Here is a 21,604-nt window from a genome sequence, read left to right on the forward strand (position 1 = left end):
GAGCGCTCTTCTCTGTCGATCTTCGGTATAATTTTCTTGTTGTTTACATTGGTTTATTGCACCATTGTAACATTGTAATAAACCTACCGGCTGTTCAACACTCAATTCTCTTAAATTTATTTTACTCCTCTCGAATCTAGTCGATAAGCTTAACCTTACTATACTAAGCACGTGTTACACTTGCACACTGGTTTCCTCTCTATGTGAGCTTTGGTTCAGCTATGTCTCTATGAGGAGTGTTATAATGTCCACATCTGTGAGTGTGTAAGGGTGTGTGACCTGTGGACCATGTGCCTGCCAGATGTTTGTGAGCGTGCATACTGGTGCACAGAGACACTACAGTGAAGCACATGCTGGATAACATGTGTGACTGCATGACTACAGTCTGATAAATACCTGATAAGAATGGTGCTCGTGTTAGGAGACCAGGAAGGAAACGACTGTTCTGACGTCTGATGGAGGCTGTTGTGTTCAAAGGTGTTTCTACCAGTTAGTAAAAGTTCTCTTTGTTTATCCAGCTGCTCTGTGAGGTCAGAGTGTGATTACTCAGAGTCCAATAAAGACATGAAACGTACCTGTTACTGTGTTATTAGCTGTTATTGGCTCATTCAGCCTCACTGTGAGAGAAGCTTCACAATCATATTCTTCTGATAAAAGTTGTCCCTGTAAAACCAATAAAGTCCTGTTCCTGTCAGGGCCTGGGTCTGGTAACCAGGACTAAGGTGTTTTTGTGGTTTTCACTGTTTTCCACCCGTCTGTTCATGTTTATCTGTGTGTGTGCTCTGGGATGTTTTGCCTGAGCGGCCTCAGAAGTGTTCCTGCGCCGGAGGCATCCACACCTGACGCTCGCCATCTGCAGCAGAGTACGCTCGTCAGGAGAGCCGTGTTTAAGAGTGTGGCTGAGTTCCAGTCGGCGTGGGATTCTTCAGTCTAACTAATTCTAGTTGAGATATCATCTGAATTTTAGGAGCGGGACCACTCCTCCTTCACGCCCCCTCCGGCCTCAGGCTATAAAAAAAACCCTTCTCCAATACCTGCTGTTCTCATTTTCATGCGAACACCCCTCGTCGCCAGACGCCTCGCAAATTCTAAGAGCTTGATTCCCACTCACCCTTTGGCTCATCATCATGGATGTCCTGTCGCTCAGCCCATCGGACCAAGACCTCACTCTTTCTCCACCTGATTTTCCCCTGGCAGTTCGGGATCTGCGAACCGATCTTCCTAGTGGAGCCGCCGCGGAGTGCCCTATTACAGCCGGCCCATCTGGTGCGCCTTCCAGCAGCCGTCCTCGCCACGCAGCCGTCAGGTCTGCCATTCACATTCCCCGGAACTCCTCTCTCTGCTCCAACAATACAGCGTCTCCGGTCGCTCCCCTTTCCCGCAAAACTACAACCTCCGATCTGCTACTAGAGGACGATCCCCTCCCAGTAAAAGTTCTGGGCAGAGCTCCACTCCGGATCACCCTGAGGCATGTCTCCAGCCCCGCAGAGCTTCCCGGAAACACGATCGATCTCAGCGTTCAACTCTGAGGTTTCGCCGCCGTTCCCACGCTCTGGTGAGGTCTCCCAAAGATTCTTTGCCCACGAAGGTGTCTGACTGGACCCTCGCCCGTCTCCAACGAGTTCCAAAAGAGAGAGGTATCCGCTTTCGTTGATCCGATAACAAGGCTACATTATTCTGTTTCTTCTTAACATCTCAGCGCTCCCGCTCTCATTCACCAAACAGAGTTAATCCTCTCCCGGGCACAAACGAAGCTTGCGCCTCCATTAACAACGCTTCCTCGCTCCTTTCAGCCTCACCCAGCCAGCTACAGCTGCAGCTCGCCACCACTCCGCATACTCCCTCCTCAGCTGCTCCTCCCACTCAGCGTGACACTCATCTAGGGTTGCCAGTTCTGCGTGCCCCAATCCCCGCTTCGCAGCTCACCCCAACAAACCCTCTCGGCACCGAGTTGCCAGGCCTCAGCCACATATTCCTCCATTGCTAAACTCTGCCACCAACCTCGGCACCGGGATGCCAGGTTTTCAGCCACTCATTCCTCCTCTGCTAAACAGTACAGGTAACCTCAGTACAGGGTTGCCAGGTCCTCTCACATTCGCTCCTTCCCACTGTATTTCAGCTAACATTCCCACAACCAATCGTTCATCCCTCCAACCCAGCAGCCTTTCCTCCTCCCATTGGTGAAGTTCAGAGCTGCACATGGCCTAGCCTTTTGCCCAGGCTCCATTTCTTCAAGTTAACACTGCCCAGTTTTCGCTGGCCACAGCAATTCTTCCTCCCAACCCACCGGCCCCAAAGCCTTCTCCTGTATCTGCTAATCTTCACCAACACATCATCGCCGGTAAAAACATAGATTTAGCCGAGCTCATTCTTCCTCCTCTCACGCAACCTGCTCTTCCTAGGGTGATTGATGGCCATGACGGTTCCATTATTATACGTGGTGTGGCCCCTTCTCGGTCAAAAGAGCTCACTCTGGTCGAGTTTGCTCTAGCCTTCTCGTTATACAGAGACGTCCTCTGCACCGCTTTGCCCTCCTGAAGACCAGAGTTTGACTCCTATCTGACCATTATTCTCGACCTCGCATTACAATTTGGCGGCACCGGATTCTATCAGTACCACATCCAGTTTGCTTCTCAGGCAGCTGCTCGCCTTCAGCAGTTTAACCAAGACACGTTCTGGGGCAGTCTCAATCAGGAAATCTACTGCCGCGTCTTTGCCGCCCATTCTTCTCTCTCCTGTAAGTCATGCGGCGCCCCTTCACATCCCGCTTCCGCCTGCATAGTCCCAGCCCAAAACGATCCACAGCCCTTGCGCCGTCCTTCTGTTCTCTCCCGCTTGACCACAGCTCCCGTACCAGAGCCTTCTAAACACAATCTCCAGCCCCAGCATGCCTTCACCTCACGGTTCAGACAGGCGGGGCAAGCCCATCATGCACCTCGGAGGTCGTACCATTTACAATAACTTCAACGACTCCGGCTGTTCCTTGCCTCAATGCCGCTATCTTCACTGCTGCTCCCCTTTGCGGCGGCGGTCATTCCCGCCCTGCATGCCCCCACAACCCCACCAAGCCATGACTAGCTTTGTCAGTGTCCACACCCATCCACATTCCGGCACTAGAAGACGCCTTAAAAAAATCAACCCTAACACAGACTTCGTCAACTTCTTAGTAAAAGGTTTCTCGGAAGGCTTCCACCCAGGGATCGTCACCCAGCCATCAGTTTCTTGCACTTGCAAAAACCTGCAGTCAGCATTCAAAGACCCAGAAACCGTTGACAGCCTGCTCGTCAAGGAAGTCAGGAAGGGTTTCATGATCGGACCCTTCCCCGAACCTCCCTTCCCCCTCTTTTGCATCAACCCTCTGGGCATCGCCACCAGGAAATATTCAGGCAAAAAGCGCATCATCATCGATCTTTCTGCTCCCCACTGCAGTCAGATTCCAAGCATAAATAGCCTCATTCCCAGCGACGACTACTCTCTCAAATACTCAACAGTGAAACATGCCATTTCTCTCATTAAGGCGCATGGCTATCTAAAGCCGACATCACAAGTGCCTTTAAAGTCTTGGCGATTCACCCCGACTTCTGGCACCTGTTCAGAGTCAAGTGGAGGGATGCCTATTATATCACTAACCCATCACCTCGACCTCAGAAAATCTCAGCACACCTTACCTTCAGATCCTCTGTTCATCACCGAATCTGGCCACGCCCCAACCAGGACATGGTTCCTCTCACACTTTCGCCAAGTGTTCTCGTCTTCCGGGATTCCTCCAAATCTCTTCTCTGGCCATCCCTTCCTCACCTATGCCACGACTTCTGCCTCCCGCAAAGGAATCCCCGACCACTTAATCAAGCTCCTGGGTCAATGGTCATCACAAGCCTACCTGTTATACATTCACAACAATCTCCAAAACCTTCGTAATGCCCGGTCTTCGCTCCTGTAGGGGATACCATCTTTGGGGGATCTGCCCAGCCCGAGAGCCGTCGCCAGTCCCCTTCAAGGCCTTCCCCAAACCGCAGCACTATTCACACTTCCTCATCCCTCATCGCCCATCGTTACCAAGGATATGGTCCCTGCTAGTGAAATAATAATTATTGTGAAGATATCTCGCTCACTGGGATGACCTCTGAACTGTGTTTTTGTGTCACCAGGGTTCGGTTGGGAACAGGAGTTTTTTGGAGTTGTGTTTTCACTTTATCATTTTTGTCTGTTTCTGTGATTTTTTCCCGTATATAATAAAAGTGATTAATGTGTTTAAAGAATATAGATTTGAAATCACCTCCAGTTTGCGGTGATCCAGGACGTCATAGGTCTTGGATTCAGTTGTGGAGACGATGGTCTGGTAGCGAACACAGATCTTCTCCATGCCCTCCACCTGAAACACACCTGAGCTCAGTTTGTCTCATTTCTGTCACACTGAAATGGAAGAACTGGAAAATAGACTTTTGACAGAATTAATAAATAATAAAAGGAGGAAATACATTTATACAAAATCATTACAAATGTCCATTCATCACTGTAGCTTTGCATTGACCATTTTTATATTATAAATGTCTTATTATGATTATTATTGTGCATTGATGAATATTTGATGGAGTCACTTGTTTCTAATCTGACAATCATCCACCTTCATGCTCTGCAGAGCAGCCAGGCTCTCCAGCGTGGACGCCATGTCGGCCATCTTCTCCAGACGGCGGCAGAAAGAGTCAAACTTCCCGAAGATGTAGTTCTCACTGAAAACACGCACACACGTTTGTAAAGGTTAGCGTGACGCTGCTGACACGCTCTGACTCAGAGTCAGTTACTGATCACCTGAAGTCAAACTGTCTGTTCTCAGGGTTTTCTCTCAGTTTGTCTCTGACGCTGTGGAAGCTTCGCTGATACGCTGCATTCAGATTACAGCAGTCAGAGATTCTCTGCAGCAGCACCGGCCTGACACACACACACACACACACACACACACACACACACACACACGCACACACACGTTGCTGAGTCCATTTGTTAGTCTGAGTCTAAACTCTATGAAGATCTGCGCTGAACAGAAGTTTAAGTCTAATGTAAGTTTCAGGTGTGCTGCGGTACCTGCTGTGCTCCCAGACACGCCTCACGCCCTGCAGCAGGTAGCTCCTGCAGGTGCTGATCATCTGGTTGGTGACCTTGAGCAGCAGTGAGCTCATCCTCTCTGAGGTGTTGTAGTACTGGGACACCACGTGGATCATCTTGATGCCGTTCATCAGACTGGGAATGTGCTCCAGCATCCTGGTCTGTGGGGCCGGGAGAAAAGGAAGACGGAGGATGAGAGACGGTTTGTCCGGTGACTGATACGAGCTTCAGTGTGGGAAACAAAGCTGCTGACACAGCAGGAACACACAGCAGCCTCATCACTGACATGTAGAGATCAAATCAATGCACATTCAGGCTGAGCTGGAGAATCCTGTATCCACCATATCTGATCCAGTAACAAGAAAAAGGTTTGTCATCAGACCCGATGCAAAAGAAGAAATAATAAAAACCCATTAAAAAAGAAGCTGGTGGAGGTGAAACACCCGACTCATCAGCACAAACTGACAAATTCACCATCCCAGAAAATACAAACTAATAAAAAAGATCAATCAGAGAAATCCTGCTGATAAATCAGAGCTGGAACATCTCAGACTGAGCTGTGATCTCTGTCCTGATGAAACCTGTTTGTCTCTTTGAGCTTTTTAAACATTTTTAAAAGTCTGAAACTGAGAAAAGAAAAGAAGTCTTTAGTTTTTTAACAGTCACTTTAATTCTTTCTTCTTCTTAAGTTACAGACAGGCCTTTGTCTCAGCTGTGATTGTGACTACAGCCTCTCTGTGAATGATGTGTGACGATGTCTTCACTGTTTTCTGTTCCTCACAATCATGAAGGACTCAAACAGCTGCAGACGGTTTTATACAGAAAGACATGAAGAGTGTTTTTCTCACAGGAGTGGATTTTCCCACAGATCCAAAGAACTTGTTGAGGGTGTAAAGATACTTGACGTTGTCCTTTGCCTCGTTGGCCACCACAGTGATGTCTCTGTCCTGATAAATCAATAAATCGATCAGTGATGACATCATCATCGTCGAGACAACAGCTGTGAACTGAACAGGAAATAAACTGCTGACCAGATCTCTCCAGGCACGCAGGCACCGAGACTGAGCCACCTGCAGGACCCCCAGAGTCCTCTTCACCTGAGAGCCCTTCACTTCCTCCAACAGACTGACACACACACACACACACACACACACACACACACACACACACACACACACACACACACACACACACACACACACACACACACACACACACACACACACACAGTTACAGTTACAGCTGTTCAAAGGCTGTTTGTATTGGTGTCAGTGTTGATGTCGTACTTGCACATAAACCTCTACATTGGACTCTGATGTGTGGCTCCATACCTGCCACCTACTGGTCAGCCAGTGTAAGTGCACAAAACATTTCTTCAAACCAAGATGGAAAAATACATGTTTAAAAAAAATGAAGTTCAAAAATCTTTTTTTCATCCCTAAAGATGAATAAAAATACTAAAGAAAGAATCCTGATTGATGTCGTCATAATTCATGCATGAAAGGGTTAAAAACTATGATACAAACAAACAAACACATGAATATTTTGGAACATTTCAACTTTAAAGAGCAGAAAGAGAAATAACAGAAAGTCATATTGTGTAAAAGTGGTTTTGTCCTGAAGTCTCAGAGTGGAGACTAAACTGTTCCAGGTGTGAGGAGCTTCTGTCCACAGACGTCAGATCATGTTTGATAAACTGAGTTTAAAGTGAAACCTGTAAATCTGACGCTACAGGAGATCCAGCTGAGAGGACGCGTCTACCTGTTGAAGGTCACCGTGCGGCTCTTCCAGCGCTCCAGCTCGGCCGACGGCCCGACGTCGTTGGCCTCTTTCCTCATCTGCTCGCTCTCCGTCAGCACCTGCTTGATTTGATTGGTCCACAGGGTCAACACCTCCTCCAGACGCTCCACCAGCTCACTGTTATTGGCTGAGAGCGAAACACACGAGTTCCTCTAAACACACGTGAACACGGACTCATTATGTCAAAGAAGCCGTCATCTCAGGTCAGATGCTTCCTTCAGCTTCCACAGATAAACTGGTTTGATTTACCTGAGAGTTGATTTTTAAAGCTTTAAATGATGTTTCCTGTATTTCCAACAGTCTTATTGTTTGTGTGAGATGTGAACAGCTGGAGCTTCATACCTGCTGCTCTGTAGTCTGCAGGGCTGCTCAGCTGGCTGATGGCGTCAGGAAGCTCCACGTGCTGCAGCTGGAACTTTCTCTCCATGTTCAGTCGGGCTGAGCTCAGATTACTGACAAACTGATCCACCGAGGACAGGAAGGACCGGACGTGTGGACACGAGGCGCCGTCCTGCACAGAGCCCCACGACTGGGCACAGGGTCAAAGGTCAGCAATAACAACAAAGGTTAATGTGTTTCTTCTTTCACTTTTTACCTTATTCACAGCCAAAAGCATCAGGAGGAGCACTGCACACAAATCATGGATCGTTATGTAACAGCTGCTCTACAGTCAAACCCCACAAAGAGAAACCAGCAGGTACAGATAAGCCCAAGGTGTGGCCTCCAGGAACGCTGTGAGGAACCTTGGAGTCATTTTGACCAGGACATGTCCTTCAATGCACATATTAAACAAATATGTAAGACTGCTTTCTTCCATTTGTGCAACATCTCTAAAGTTAGAAATATCCTGTCTCAGAGTGACGCTGAAAAACTAGTTCATGCATTTATTACTTCCAGGCTGGACGACTGTAATTCATTATTATCAGGATGTCCTAAAAACTCCCTGAAAAGCCTTCAGTTAATCCAAAATGCTGCAGCAAGAGTCCTGACAGGGACTAGAAACAGCAGATTTCTCCTACACTGGCTTCTCTTCACAGGATTGACCCCTCATGGCTGCCCCTCCCTGCCCCTTTCTTTGCTTTCAGTCTCTTCCTGTTTAAAGAGAGTTCTTCCTTCCCACCATCAACAAAGTCTTCATATATTGCGTCATGTGATCACTGGAAGCTTAAAACATCTCCCTTCTTGTGCTCAGTGAAAGCCTGAATGGATGGAGGTGTTTTACCTGCTGCGACCTGAGAGCAGGTAACATGATGTGAGTCAGCAGAGTTTCCAGACTGTTCAGGACGCCGCCGCCGCCGCTGCAGTCCAACACGCCAAAGTTCACTTCCTGGAAACATCAGGTTGCACGAGAAGATCAGAATGATTGGCTGCATCCATGTCACAGTCAACCAATGAGGTCTGTGCAGTTTGTTAGATTTGCAGGTGAGGAGGTGACCCAGACCAGTTACTGACCTGCTGCACGTTAGCGGTGGTTATGGCCTTCTCAGTGGTTCTCAGGAAGAACAGACATTTCCCCAGTAAAGGCTGGAAACACAGAACGTGATGGAGGTCAGATCCTTTAACGTGACGCAGACAGAGCACTTCCTCTGCACTCTGTCACCAAAGTTCACCATGCAAAGGAAAACCTTTCATGGACTTTAAAGACGGGTGGTTGGAGAGTAGAGTAGTAGAGAGTAGCTGCACGATTAATCGTTAGAAAATCGCGATCTCGATTCATACTTATGTGCGATCTCATTTCCAAATGATTTTTTTTTTAAAAAGACGACGACGATTGTACCGCATTTTGATCCGGGACGTAATGTGCATGAAAACAAGCGCTCACTCTTCCTGCTCAACAAATGACAAGGGCGGAGCCTTATACCACGTGATACAGAAGCTGTGCCGTGATGCTCAAATTGGCAGGGAAAAAACAACGGAGAACACGTCAGGGATGACGAGAAAGTGACAGGAGAAAATCTGTCCCGGTCATCCACCCAAACATCAATAACGGGAACCTTATACAGCACTTCCCTATATACGTCGAACTCCCGCAGGTACAAAGAAATTACGGAGGCTATTACTTATCACCTGACCAAAGATATGGCTCCCATCAACACTGTGCAAAACGAGGGATTTAGGAAAATGATCAACACCCTAGACAAACGCTACACAGTGCCGTCCTGCAACTATTTTTCTATTGTTGCACTACCTGCTCGGAATTTCAAGCAGTACAACCACAAAATGTGAGGCATTTATTGTTTTATGTTTATTTATTGTTTTTATGTTCAGTTTCAACTGTTACGAAGTTGATGTGCAGTTAATAAGTGCAATAAATATTTATATTGGAAAAGAAAATCGTGAGAGAATCGTGATCTCAATTCTAAGCAAAAAAATCGTGATTCTCATTTTATGCAAAATCGTGCAGCCCTATTGGAGAGCTCTGCAGGCTGCTCATTACCAGTGATGGGAGTAACGGCGCTACTTTTTTCAGTAACGAGTAATCTAATTACTATTCCTATCGTTACAAAGCCGTTACCGTTACTAACAAGAAAATGTGGGGCGGTGCGTTACTATGTTTCAACAAACAGACGGTTGAAGCTGTGTTCAGCTCACAGCATCTTATATCAGCTGCAGGAAGTAGCTGTAAGTAATCTGGGCGCTACAGCTTTAAGCAGCTGTGCGCTCCCGCAGACAGACCATCACCTTTTGGCACAACACCTGGAGCTCAGGGGGCAAAACAATCGCATGAGTGCTGCTGTTTGACTGAGGAAGAATAAAGGAGTCGTGGTAATCACATGACCACTTAAAGACAAAGCAACAAGGTGACATATACCAGTTTATAAACTGTGCTGATAGGCCACGTAAAACCAGAGTCATGATAAACAAGATATACGCCTGTTTGTTCCTCAATAGTTTCATGTTTACTGTCTAAGGACAGCGCAGCGAGCACTCTCTGCTTATGAGCTGCTGTCAGACCTGCAGGTATCAGGCTGGGATGTTTCCTTTATACTGGACACTAATTATTATTTTGGAGTGGCTCAAATAATTTGTGTGGCATCTTATTGAATGCAGAACAGCTGATTGTTCTGGAAATAGTTTAATGGTTATTTAAAAAAAAGGGTACTTTTTTGAAGAAGTAATTAGTAACTATAATTAATGACTTAATAAATTTTTAATGACTATTTGAAAGTAACTTGCCCAACACTGGATGTGAGCGAGTTTCCCAGCTGATGCAAACTGGAAAGCTTCTCCTGTTTGACGTGGATCTATTCAGCTTTTATTTCCTGATCATTTTAAGCATCAACAAAGTTTCTAAAAACAAACAGTTTGTCATCATTCATAAACTCTGACATCACAGGCGTGTTTTTATTCCTGTCCCATGTTTGAAAGTTTCTGCATATCAGAGCTGCCAACACGGCACCGACTCCGCTGGAACTGACTTTAAATACTTCATCATTCATGATCCTGTTAAAACCACATCCAGGGGAAATGTTATTAGCATGTAGCCTTTAGCTCATGTTCGGAGTGCTGCTCCTCCATGTTTGTAGTCCTTTTTTCTGTGAATAAGTGTTTGTGGAGCTTTGAGCTCCTCAGACTTCGGCCTCTCGACCTCCTGATGTTCAGCCTGCAGCTGTCAGTCATCCAGTGTTTGCTCAGAGACTTTAATCACCTGGTTAACCAAACAAAGCAGCACAGTTTGATCCATGGAAACACAAACACGCTCAGGCTCATCATCTCTGAACAGGACAATGATGAATCGTAGGCTCAGGATTGTTTGGAGCTTAAAGAGAAATCAGATACATCAGAACACAAAAACCCCGAGAGGTGGATCAATGTGACGTCACACACCTGAGCTCTGAGTCCTCCAGTCTGATCCAGGCTCGTGCTTTAAGACAGTTTCTGTGTAACACTCAGCTCAGGTGTGTTCAGGACATTTGCTTGGAAGAAGCCGTCTGTGGATAAATCCTGCTCTCCACCTCAGCTGTCAGGTTTCTCCAGAGAACGGCCGTCCTGACTTCCAGCAGCCCCACAGTCCTCGTTCCTAATAAACTGGCATTACTGAAACCAACTGTCTGCCTCGCTCTTCAATAATCTGCTCGTTGCTATTTTACCAGCAGAACCTTCCACTCATATCAGCATTTTTCTGTGATTCTCACATGAACTAAGCATAAAAAGCTGAAGCCAACCTCAGAGTTCCCCGTAGTGAGGAAGAGTTTCCTCTGAGCCACAGCTGAGTTTGATGCGTCCACAAAGGAAGACTGACGGGAGGACAGACTCTGGGAGAAAGGCAGATGTTCAAAGATATGAATACAAAGTACGCTGCAACAAACAGCAGATGATGAAGAGCGGTTAGACCTTCATGTGTCATTTAAATGTGATCAAAGTTACCTGTTTGACATCCTGATGGAAGAAAATCAGCTTCTTGGATCCGTTTGCAGCAAAGAATTCATGGATCAGACTGAACTGGAAGAATCAGACATGAATGACTCAAAGGTTCAACTCTGAGGAAGGATCACGTCTCTGAACGTCTGCCAGCCTGCTCATCAGGTATTTATGTCGGGCATCCAGAGCTGCCCGCCGTTCCTCCCTCACGGCTCTCGCCTGTTTGGCTACTTCTCTCCTCGCCTCATTGGACAGCAGCATCGTCCTTTTACCAGACACCTGGAGAAACATCAGCTCAGTCTACAGACGCAGAGACCAGTGAGAGCCAAACATCTGCAGCTTTCTGAGGACCACGTTTGACCCTGACTGGAGGCATCGATTCTGAGTGCGACTGCCTAAACTGAGCTACTGTCCCCCCTCCACTGAGACGTTCTCCTGTGATGTGTCATGGGGGGAAGTGTTCCTCACGGTTGGACTCGTGAGAAGTTCAGTCAGTTTATTCAAACTTTAAAAAGACACATTTTCAGTCTCTGGATTTCAGCAGAAACAAATGTGAACACAGCACTTTTTGATTGAGTATAAGAGGATGAAAGAGTCAGTGATCAGTAACATTGTTGCTGACTGATGCTGTTGTAGAGCTGTCTGTGGATGCTCACCTTCCTGGAAGCCTTCCCTGGATTGCTCAGATATCATTAACTGGTTTGTGTTCAGTAGAATCAGGTGTTGTGGATGCAGGCAGGTGAGGCCTGTACAGTCAGCGCTGTGTGACGTTAGCTTAGACTTCTTTCTGTTGTTATCATCCTTCAGGTTAATGTTGTTTTCATTGTGCATCACAGGAAGTGTGGGTGGCTGTTAGCCTCACAGCTCATGGAGAGTTGCTGCTGCTCTGCCTCCTTTTTGATGTTTCTGCTCTTTGTGTCTTTGTGTTACTTTGTGTCGTGTCTGAAACAAAGTGAGTCCATGTTACTAACTGTAGTCGGCTCTCTGTCTCACGCACAGCTGACTGTTGTCTGAATGAAAGTATTTGTATACTTTGTGTGTCTGTTGGGTCTTTGAGCCCTTTTTAAACAGCATGTGAGCCACATGTATGTGTGGATATGAAAGCTTGTTTGTAATACATAAAACTGTTGCTTATTCTAGAGCTGCTGCTGTGCCTGATTGGTCTACTCGCTCTAAACTGAAGGGTGACTTGATTATTTTGGTTTTTACATGTTGTCAATAAACCAACTTCTTTATGATTTGAACGGCGTCTCTGACGTGTCACAGGCCTGTCAGCTTTCTTGGTGATTGGTATAGTTTTGAGCTTCATGCTCTGGCTGTTGTTGGCTTTTCCTCTTTCATATTAAAGCTTTTGTCCTACATTTGGCTCTAAAGTCTAATCCCAGCACTGTGTCTGGGTGTGTGATGGTTGTTTCCTGCTCTTTCTCATGAAACAGTCACAACATTCTCAGTCCAACTTTCACTCTGTGCTGCGTTTGCTGCAGCTGCAGTGAACATGGTGCCGTTTGCCTTTAAGAAAGTTGTGCACAAAGGCTTTTTCTCTAGCAGACAGCTGTGTGGCTAAAAGTCAGATCATCTTTTACCAGCTCAGTCACACTGGACTGAAACAAGAGTGAAACTAGGAAGAATCAGAGTTTGTCCAGTGACTGCACTGATTTTCTTCATATTCACAAACTGATTCTAAGTAGTTGCATCAGCCAGCTAATCACCCGGACACTGAGCGTCCAACAGGCTCCCTGAAGGAAACGATTACATCCTCCACACAATCACAATCTGACTCTGAATGACTGTAATTATTCTCTGATTTGTGAATAACTGGAATTTATCGATGCAGACACGTTGCCAACATGATGAAGTCAGTCTGAGTCGCATCTCTTTGGCTAACTTAACTCAAGTGGTTGCCGACTATTCTGGTTATATTCCCATATAACAGCAGGGCTGCTGAGCACCTCTGTCACTCTGCACTTATGTTCCCAGTTCTCATTGGTGGAGGAATTTTCCAGGAATTCCTGGGACCAGCTTTCCATGAGAGACCCGATCAGGAGCGACTGTCCTGGACACTCCCAGCATCACAGGGACTCACAAACCCGTCGACCACAGTGAGAAGACTGATGGTCACGGGCCCACATGTAGCTTTAGATCACACGTGTGCACTTCCTGTGGTCACTGCTGGAACTCTAGACTCACCGAGGGGCCAGCAGCTGGAGTCATGTGACTATTGGCTCTCAGGTTCTGTCCTCCTATTCGCCGGTGTCCTTCACCTGTCACACCTGGTCCAGAAAGAGTGAGAATGTTCAGAGCTTTAATGGAAAAGAATATTCTTACATATAAAAGGCCTGTAACAAGTATTGTAGTGCTAATCAGGATGAAGTCCATCATGAAGACTTCAGAGTGGTTCAGACGCTGGTTTCATCCACAGAGCCTCCAGGCTGCATATCAAAGGATCCTGAGGAATGACAGTGAACCCGAGTTCCCCTCATTACATTCATGTGTGTGACTGTGAGGAAAAGGTGATTGTATGAACGTGTGTGAGCGAGTGAATGAGGCTTGTATCAGAGTGGAGATAATGTCAGCGGCACAAGCTGGACGCTGCAGGTGTCACATGTGAATCTGTGCATCAGTGTCTGCACCTTTGTGGAGGTGAAGCTCAGGAGGTTTGTTCAAAGCTCTGTCTGCTCCAGCTTTCTTTCCCTCAGGCCTCTCCAGATCAGGAAGGAGGTCCTGTTCTCCTTCTCCCTCCTGGACTTCTGGATCCAGGGAAGGATCAAAGTCTCTCAGCCCAGCATCAGAGCTTCTGGCTGGGGGAGGACTGGAAGTTTCAGCTGGAGGCTGAGAGCCTGGATCTGCCATCTGAGTCACAATTCAAATATTCTCAGTAATCTCATTTTGAAAATCTGCAGCTCATTCATTTGGACTGAATGTGGGACAGCAGCACATCTGTACTGCTTCAGCTGGACCTCTAACAGCACTTTGTAAATGTTGGACTGTTTGATCTTTCAGCTGCTTCATAAAGCTGCAGATCTTTTCATTGGGTAACAGTTCTGACTGCAGCATGCGCTGCTCTTAAACCTGCAGCTATAGTTGTGCATTAATAACCTTCACAGATGTCCAGGTGACCCCTGCTGTGTGCTCTGATGCACATGTGCTGAACTCCTTTATTCACACAGCCATGTGTTTCTCACCTGCTGCCAAAGCTGTTAGTTTTTAAATAAGAAGAGATTTTACAAAAAGCTTTTTCTCTTTTTTAATGTTTAATAGAAACATTTGATTTCAATCATTTCCTTTTTCCTTACATTTGACTGATGGTATCATCTTTCTGTGAAACTGTGCTGCCATCATCTATCATAAGACCACAGACAACATGAAGATAAATCTGGTGTTAATAAAGCTGCCAAATAAAAACAAGACTCAGTAATAATAATGAGACGATGTTTCATCAGATCAGAAACCAGCAGGGTTATAATACCTGTGCTGACTCACCTGTGTGCGTCTGTCTGAGGACGAGTCTCTGACACTCTGGGACCAACCAGTGAAGTCAGACTAACAGTGGAAACAGGAAGTGAATGAAAGTTTGACTGTCTCCATGGTAACCCAGGCCGGGGGATTGTGTGTGTTTCTTAGTGACTCTGGAACCAAACACACAACAAAGCTGCCTCCTCTGTGGGTTCATTCATTTATTTCAGCCACTGAAATCGTTTCCAATGAGGAAAACAGAACAATATAAAACTCAGCTGCCTCGATGTGTCCTGACTTTCTCGTCTTTATTTAAAGAATCTCTTTGAATCCAGGTTTTAGACGGTTTCATGTATATTTGGTTTGTTCCTAGTTCGCTGCTACTTTAGAGTTTATTCCTCTCTCAGTGTTTCTCCCTCTCGGGTCGAGTCTCTTGTATTAACTTTATTCATGTGTCTGTTTCAGTTTTCACATTTCCTGCTTTATTTTGGTGAGTTGTCGTCCTCGTGCTTTGCTTTTGTTTCCCTCGTCTTGTTTGCTGTGATTTAGTTCACCTGTGTCTTGTTCTCCCACCTGTCTCCACTTCCCCTTATTGCCCTGCTGTCCATCAGTTATCAGTTTTCTAAGTTCCTGATCTCTGAATTCAAACTCCAGCATAAGAAAGCAGCAAAACTTTGTTTAAACAGGCAGAAGCACAACGTGCTGCTCAAAGCAGAAGCACAGAGGAGAGTTTAAACCTCAGTAAACAGATTGTAAACACTGATCATGTGATTCAATAGGTTATTCCAGCATTACAGGTAGAAACAGCTTCAGTTATATTGGTGGAAACTGACGCTGGTCCCAGATAACCTGAGCTGTTGCTCTTCAACCTGTAGATGTGGTTCAGCATTAATGGAGCTTCACATATTTCCTGGTTTGTGCACTAATAATTACTGAGGTCCCAGACTCTGCTTCAGTCCATCCAATGTCCTGCTCAGCATCTAATCAGAGTCCAGGTTTTAACGAGAGACACTTTCAGAACTAAAGTGCAGTTTAAAAACACGTCACATGAAGATCACAATGACTCTGTCAGTGGTCTTTGAGATTGATGGTCACAGCTCCACAGACTCTTTCCAAGTCTGTCTTCATCCAGGTTCAGCTCTGTGCAAAGGCATCGATCCTCCTCACAGAGCAGCGATCAGCAGTGAGCTGGCTTCACTTCCTCGTGTCCATCACGTCTCGTGCTTCATCTGCTGTGATCTGACTGATTCCATCTCCTGATCGTTGATAACACGCTGCTGCAGGAGTTTATCCAGACGTTGGTTTAAAACAGGTTCAGACACTCTTTCAATAAACTGTGAGCGAACTGTGAGCAGCCTCTCAGCTGCTGGGACTCGGGCCTCAGCTGGGACACTCCTCATTAAGGTTTCTGTTCTTGGTGCTGAAGGAACAAAGATAGATAACAGACATGTAACAGGATGCTGACCTGCAGATGAAGAGAGACTGAAGTATGATTTCAGCTGAACTTTTATGAAATAACCAGATGTTTGCAGGGTCATTTCTGCTCTGGCAGGAACCTTACCTGCAGGTAAACAGATGATTTCCAGGTTTCTGTCCCCTCTTGGTCTTTGACCATCAGTCACAATCTCTGGATTTGTAGTCAGGAAAACTTGAAATGTTGGATGGTAGTTTGGGCCAAACTTTAAGTGAAATTGTGAAAGGTGCCGTTTTCATGACCAGTGGGTTATCCAGCTGCTCCTTATACCAGACAATAATAAAAGCATCATTATTAGACACTGGAGCTCGTATCATAGCTGACACCACATGTAGAGTTTAAGTTCACAGAGACGATGACATTTTTCTAAAAACCAGCAAACAATAAACAAGAAATGTAACAAGAGTTTCATAAGAAGCTGTTTTACAGAGAAATGATTCCCCTGACGACAAAATTATTATTATCATCCTTTATTTCTCCAGGTGAAAATTTAATTAAGATTAAAAATGTTGTTTTCAAGAGAGACCTGGCATCATGGCAGAAAGAGTCCAAAATGTACCACATAAGTACATAATAATTCAAACAAATACAAAATAGGAACAACATCCTACAGAAAGGTCATAAAGTTTCATTAACAGACAGAACAATGACTTCAAACTCCCCCCCAAAACAACAGAAACACATTTGAAGATAATGAACGACATTTATTCCTCTAAAGAATGACTCAGACTACGATTTAATATGAAGGACAATATGTTCATAAATGGATGAAAGCAAAGATTTCATCAATGCCTGATTTAGAGACAACAGAACATTTGGTTTGATTTCACAAGATAAGAATGACAACTGAGTGGGAAGATTGTTTTATGTTTAGTCAAATCTTTCATACACAAAAGTAGGGTTACAAAATCATCCCCTAAGTTTGGTGTTTTATTCAAGGAATTCAAATTATAGATGAAATGACTTAATAAAAAAAAAAACAACCCAAAACTCTCTGATACTTTAAATTATCTGATTTGGACACCTGAAAACAAATATATCTCCCCTTGTTTTGTTTTTTTGTTAATTTATTGTTACATCCTGTTTGTTTGCTTCTATCTGTGTACACGTCCATATTCACGATTATGTTTCTATTCTTACATTGCTGTGTAATCACTGTTCTCTCTGCTAACTGATTTCACCTTTTGTATCTTACAATGATATTTGTATCTGTGCCTAAAAGATAAGAATAAAACAAATTTTCTAAAACACAGCTCCACCTCCTGCAGTTCTCCCTCTGAACCACTAGATGTCTCTGTTATCTAAATGAAGATGTGCAGCACAGCAACCACAGCAGCGCTCAGATCACACGTGTCCTGTTATTATGTATAAAAGCATGAAACAGGTGAGACAGGTGGGATCAATATTAATGTTGTGGAAATATATGAAAAACCAACAGAAGAGTGAAAACATTTCGTGTTTCTAGAAAGATCTTTCAGCTCATAGCTGCTCACAGACTGTATTTAAGTGACAAACTGCAACTCTACAGTACATCTACAGTATATATCAAATCTATACAGCCATGTTTGGAAGCCTTTCCAGGTGAGTTTGATCCAGGAGGGTCTGACGCCAGAGTGAGACAGAGACTGTGCAGAGACTGTAGAAGGACAGAGCAGCAGCAGAGCAGTCCAGATCCACTGATGATCCTCTGTCAGATCCAGAGGGACACACAGGGATGATGCTGGACTCTACATTGTGTCTGACAGTGGAGCTGTTCTCAGAGCAGTTCACTCTGCAGCACTGACAGTCATCTGCACTTCATTCCTCTGTCAGTCACTGCTGGATGAAGCTCTCCTCTCCACCTCCCAGTAACATGGCCCAGTCAGAGCGTCTCTACACACAAGCTGCTGCTGCTTCAACCTCTCTGGATCATCAGGACACAGCTGCTCCTCTCTCAGCACACACACCGTCCTGTTACCATCATCACCACCTGCAGAGAGAAGGAGGAAGAGCAGAGGAGATAAACGAGTGTTTCCAGAGACTCTTCATCAGCTGTCAGTCAGTGATGCAGCACATCCAGTATAAAGAGCAGCAGGGACTTCAGTGCTGGGACTGTACTAGGACTCATTGTTGCTTCACTTTCTCTAATCTTTGGATTTTTATTGAAGTTGATGAAAATGTTTTTCCCTCCTAGTTTGAGTTTGGACTTTCATTCATTAGAAGAAGCTTGGTGTGTCCACTCTGAGCTCTGTAGGAACCCCAACAACAAGCCCAACAATCCAGATGTTCCAGCTGTTAACTGGAGGAATTCCATCCAAACATCTGCTCTCACTAAAGTCTTCCTCACCTACAGACTGTGTTCTTCACTGCTTTAAACCTGGAAATGAATGCAGTCATTGGTCTGCGTGCTGCTTTGTTCAGAGAGCTGATTGGCTGTTGACAGCGTTTAATCAGAGCGTGTCAGCCGTTACTATGGTGACCATAAAGGTGAGAAACAGGAAGTGTTTGTGTCCAATCCTGAAGCCTGTCACCATTCTCCTCTCACAGCTTCACTGAGCAGCTGCAGCTTTACAGGAAACACTGGATCTTTGTTTCATACTGACTGTGTTTAGTACAATACTGCTGACAGCACCACCCACTCACTCCATCACTCTACTTACTCCAGAGTCTCCAGTCTGTAGTCTGGACTCCGCTGAAGATCAGACAGATGCTTCACATCTGAACCCTGCAGCTTGTCGTTGTTACTCAGGTCCAGCTGTCTCAGATGGGAGGGGTTGGACTTCAGCGCTGCTGCCAGATAATCACAGCTGATCACTGACAAACCACAGCCCCACAATCTGTATAAAGAATGAAAGATGTAAGTTTATTAGACAAAGTGCTTGAAATCATTCAGTGTTTCATCATCTGTTCAGAGCTGAAGAAGGTTCAGAATGTAGAAGTTTAGAAAATGGAAACTCCAAACAGCTGAAGCCAACAGGAAGCAGCTTCAAACAGGAAACTGTGCAGAGTTTCAGACTATATGTCCTGATGCAGCCAGTTGGATTTTGGAGATTTGAATCTCTGTTCTGTGACTAAGTCCTTGAATCATTTGTTCCAGTTGGTCCAACAAGACAGACTAAGTATTGGACATGTGTTGTGGCTCCATTAGGGGAGCTTCTACATGTGATGTGATGGCCCCTCTGGGTCTGTCAGGTCACAGCACTGAAGAGAGCTCAAACTGGGCACACAGTTGTTCCAGTCTGGACCAAAGACTCTATACTGGGACTGAGGGACTGCTTTGACTGCACCCACTGGGACTTTTTAAAGGCTCATGTTCTCACTTAGATCATTTATTTCTACTTACATTTCTTTCTGGGAAAAATGGGGATTACTTTGGAAACAGGAAGTATTTCCCCAATAAGCAGCCCTGGATTAGTAAATCACTCCAACATGTTCTCAGGCAGAAGAAGCTGTCTTGTTATGAGGGAGAGAAGAACAAGATTGAGGCACAGAAACTTGTTGAAAGAGAGATAAAGCAGCTAAAATCAGGTGTAAAAGTAAAGCAGAGGATGAGCTGAATAAAGGACACTCAAGGCTGGCTTGGAAAGGAGTGAAGTCCATGGTGGGGATGCAGAACAAGGAGCAAAGATGAATGTGATGCTGAATCAGCAGAAGACTTGGACTCATTGGATTCCAGCTTTGATATCATTGATTTCAATGAAGAGCTTTGTGATTGTAGCAAAGGGCTGGTAGCTCTGAGAGTCCCACTGATGAGGTGTTTGTGTGGAAATCTCTTAGTGGGACCAAAGAGAAAAAGCCCTGGTCCTGATGCTGTGGGAGGAAATGATTGAAGTGTGCTGTGAGGAACTGACTGGGAGATTTTCACACATTTTCCAGTCCTCCTTGGAACAACAGGAAGTTCCCAGCATATGGAAACAAAGGTTAAGTGTCCTATGGCCCTCAGTGATGATGGTGCTGTGGCCCCACCACCTCTACCTCTTTGTAAAGGAACTAACTGTAATCTGAAGCTTGAAATGGAACTAAGACTTCCTCCACTAGGTGGCAGTGTCTGAGGAGAAAGTGTTAGTGGAGCTGGCCTGGAGTCAGAAACAGGAAGATGCAGGATTTGGGCTGAAATGGGGGAAAGTGGTTGGCACTAGTGCCTTAAAGCAAGAAGGTTGTAGGTTGAAGCTTGTTGGCCTTTCTGTGGAGGTTGGATGTTCTCCCACAGGCCAATGAAATGCTGCTTAGGTTCATTGGTGCTTCTAAATTGGCTGTAGGTGTGGATGTGAGAGAGTGCTTCTCTGTCTCTCTCTGTTGGCCCTGTGATGGACTGCTCACCTGTGCAGGTGGACCACGCCTCTTGCCCTATGACAGCTAGGGCACAGGCTCCAGCCCTGTGAGCCTCAGCTGAATAAACAGTTAGCAAAAATGATCCATAGATGGCCTGAAATCCCCCAGTTAGCAGTTTGGTAGATAGCTATGACATGCTAATCCCATCCAGCAGCTGTATTCTACCTGTAAGCTGATCCCTGCTGAGCCAAAGCACTTTTTCAGATACAAATTACAACCTTTAATAGAAACCTATTGGTCAGCATCTTATTAGCCTGCTGTTAGCTTCATTCCACAGAAAACTGAGAGAAACTAACAGAGTTGATAAAGAATAAAGAGAAATGTGCTGATTTAAAGCCTTTGAAGTGCTTCAGATGATCTCTGTCCACTTCTGTCCACTCATTCATTCATGTAAGCTTCTAATGCAGCTTTGATCTTCACAGTCTGCTTCATGAAACTCATTCTAACCCTGAATGTCAGAGTCTTCCTCCTTCTCTTTCCCATCATTCATGCTGCAGTGGAGGAGATTTGGATGTTGGACTGTGTTTTGGATGATGTGTGTATGTTTGTGTTGGACTGCTGTCTGTAAAGCAAACGCACATTTTGCTTTGGATTTCAGTGTCACACAGACTTTAAGGTGGAATGAAGAGTTGGAGAGTTTCACAGTGAATTATCCAGTGGAGGATTTTTGTTCTTCTTTGAAGGTTTGAAATGTGAACATTGTTCTGCTGCAGTCAATGGACTAAAGCAGAGAAGAAGAAAACAGACTTTACCATGAAGATCCTCAGTGTGGATCAGTATAATATCAGCCTGATGTCTGCAGTTTAGTGTCAGCACAACTTTCACATCATATTCATCTCAGCACAACTAAAACATGCTGACTGACCTCAGAGTTTCAAGTTTACATCCTGGACTCTCCAGGAAACCACACAGATACTTCACTCCTGGATCCTTCAGGTTGTTGTTGTGACTCAGGTCCAGCTCTCTCAGATGGGAGGGGTTGGACTTCAGCGCTCTTGCCAGATAATCACAGCTGATCTCTGACAAATCACAGCTCACCAATCTGTATAAAGAATGAAAGATGTAAGTTTATTAGACGAATTGTGAGCTTGAAATCATTCA

General features: G+C 45.3%; 1 protein-coding gene and 1 long non-coding RNA gene across 2 annotated transcripts in view; both read right to left on the reverse strand.

Moving 5' to 3' along the window:
* The window catches only part of LOC116309615 (dynein heavy chain 5, axonemal-like), a 59,925-nt gene extending 43,756 nt beyond the window's left edge, over positions 1 to 16,169 (reverse strand). The window contains 15 exon segments of the mRNA XM_039617383.1: positions 4,277 to 4,372; positions 4,625 to 4,730; positions 4,810 to 4,929; positions 5,083 to 5,264; positions 5,952 to 6,050; positions 6,135 to 6,228; positions 6,865 to 7,030; positions 7,246 to 7,432; positions 8,126 to 8,230; positions 8,356 to 8,427; positions 11,070 to 11,159; positions 11,272 to 11,544; positions 13,453 to 13,535; positions 13,896 to 14,115; positions 14,746 to 16,169. Of these exon segments, the coding sequence (XP_039473317.1) occupies positions 4,277 to 4,372; positions 4,625 to 4,730; positions 4,810 to 4,929; positions 5,083 to 5,264; positions 5,952 to 6,050; positions 6,135 to 6,228; positions 6,865 to 7,030; positions 7,246 to 7,432; positions 8,126 to 8,152 (1,077 nt within the window). The 5' untranslated portion in view covers positions 8,153 to 8,230; positions 8,356 to 8,427; positions 11,070 to 11,159; ... (2 more) ...; positions 13,896 to 14,115; positions 14,746 to 16,169.
* Positions 16,170 to 18,092: 1,923 nt separating this feature from the next.
* On the reverse strand, positions 18,093 to 21,400 carry LOC120441897. Its single transcript, XR_005614360.1, has 3 exons — positions 21,369 to 21,400; positions 18,832 to 19,008; positions 18,093 to 18,161 (listed from the first exon to the last, which is right to left on the reverse strand). It is a non-coding gene; the product is annotated as an uncharacterized LOC120441897 (long non-coding RNA).
* Between the last annotated feature and the right edge of the window lie 204 nt (positions 21,401 to 21,604).

The sequence above is a fragment of the Oreochromis aureus genome, linkage group 9, assembly GCF_013358895.1.
Source record: "Oreochromis aureus strain Israel breed Guangdong linkage group 9, ZZ_aureus, whole genome shotgun sequence".
Classification (NCBI taxonomy): domain Eukaryota; kingdom Metazoa; phylum Chordata; class Actinopteri; order Cichliformes; family Cichlidae; genus Oreochromis; species Oreochromis aureus.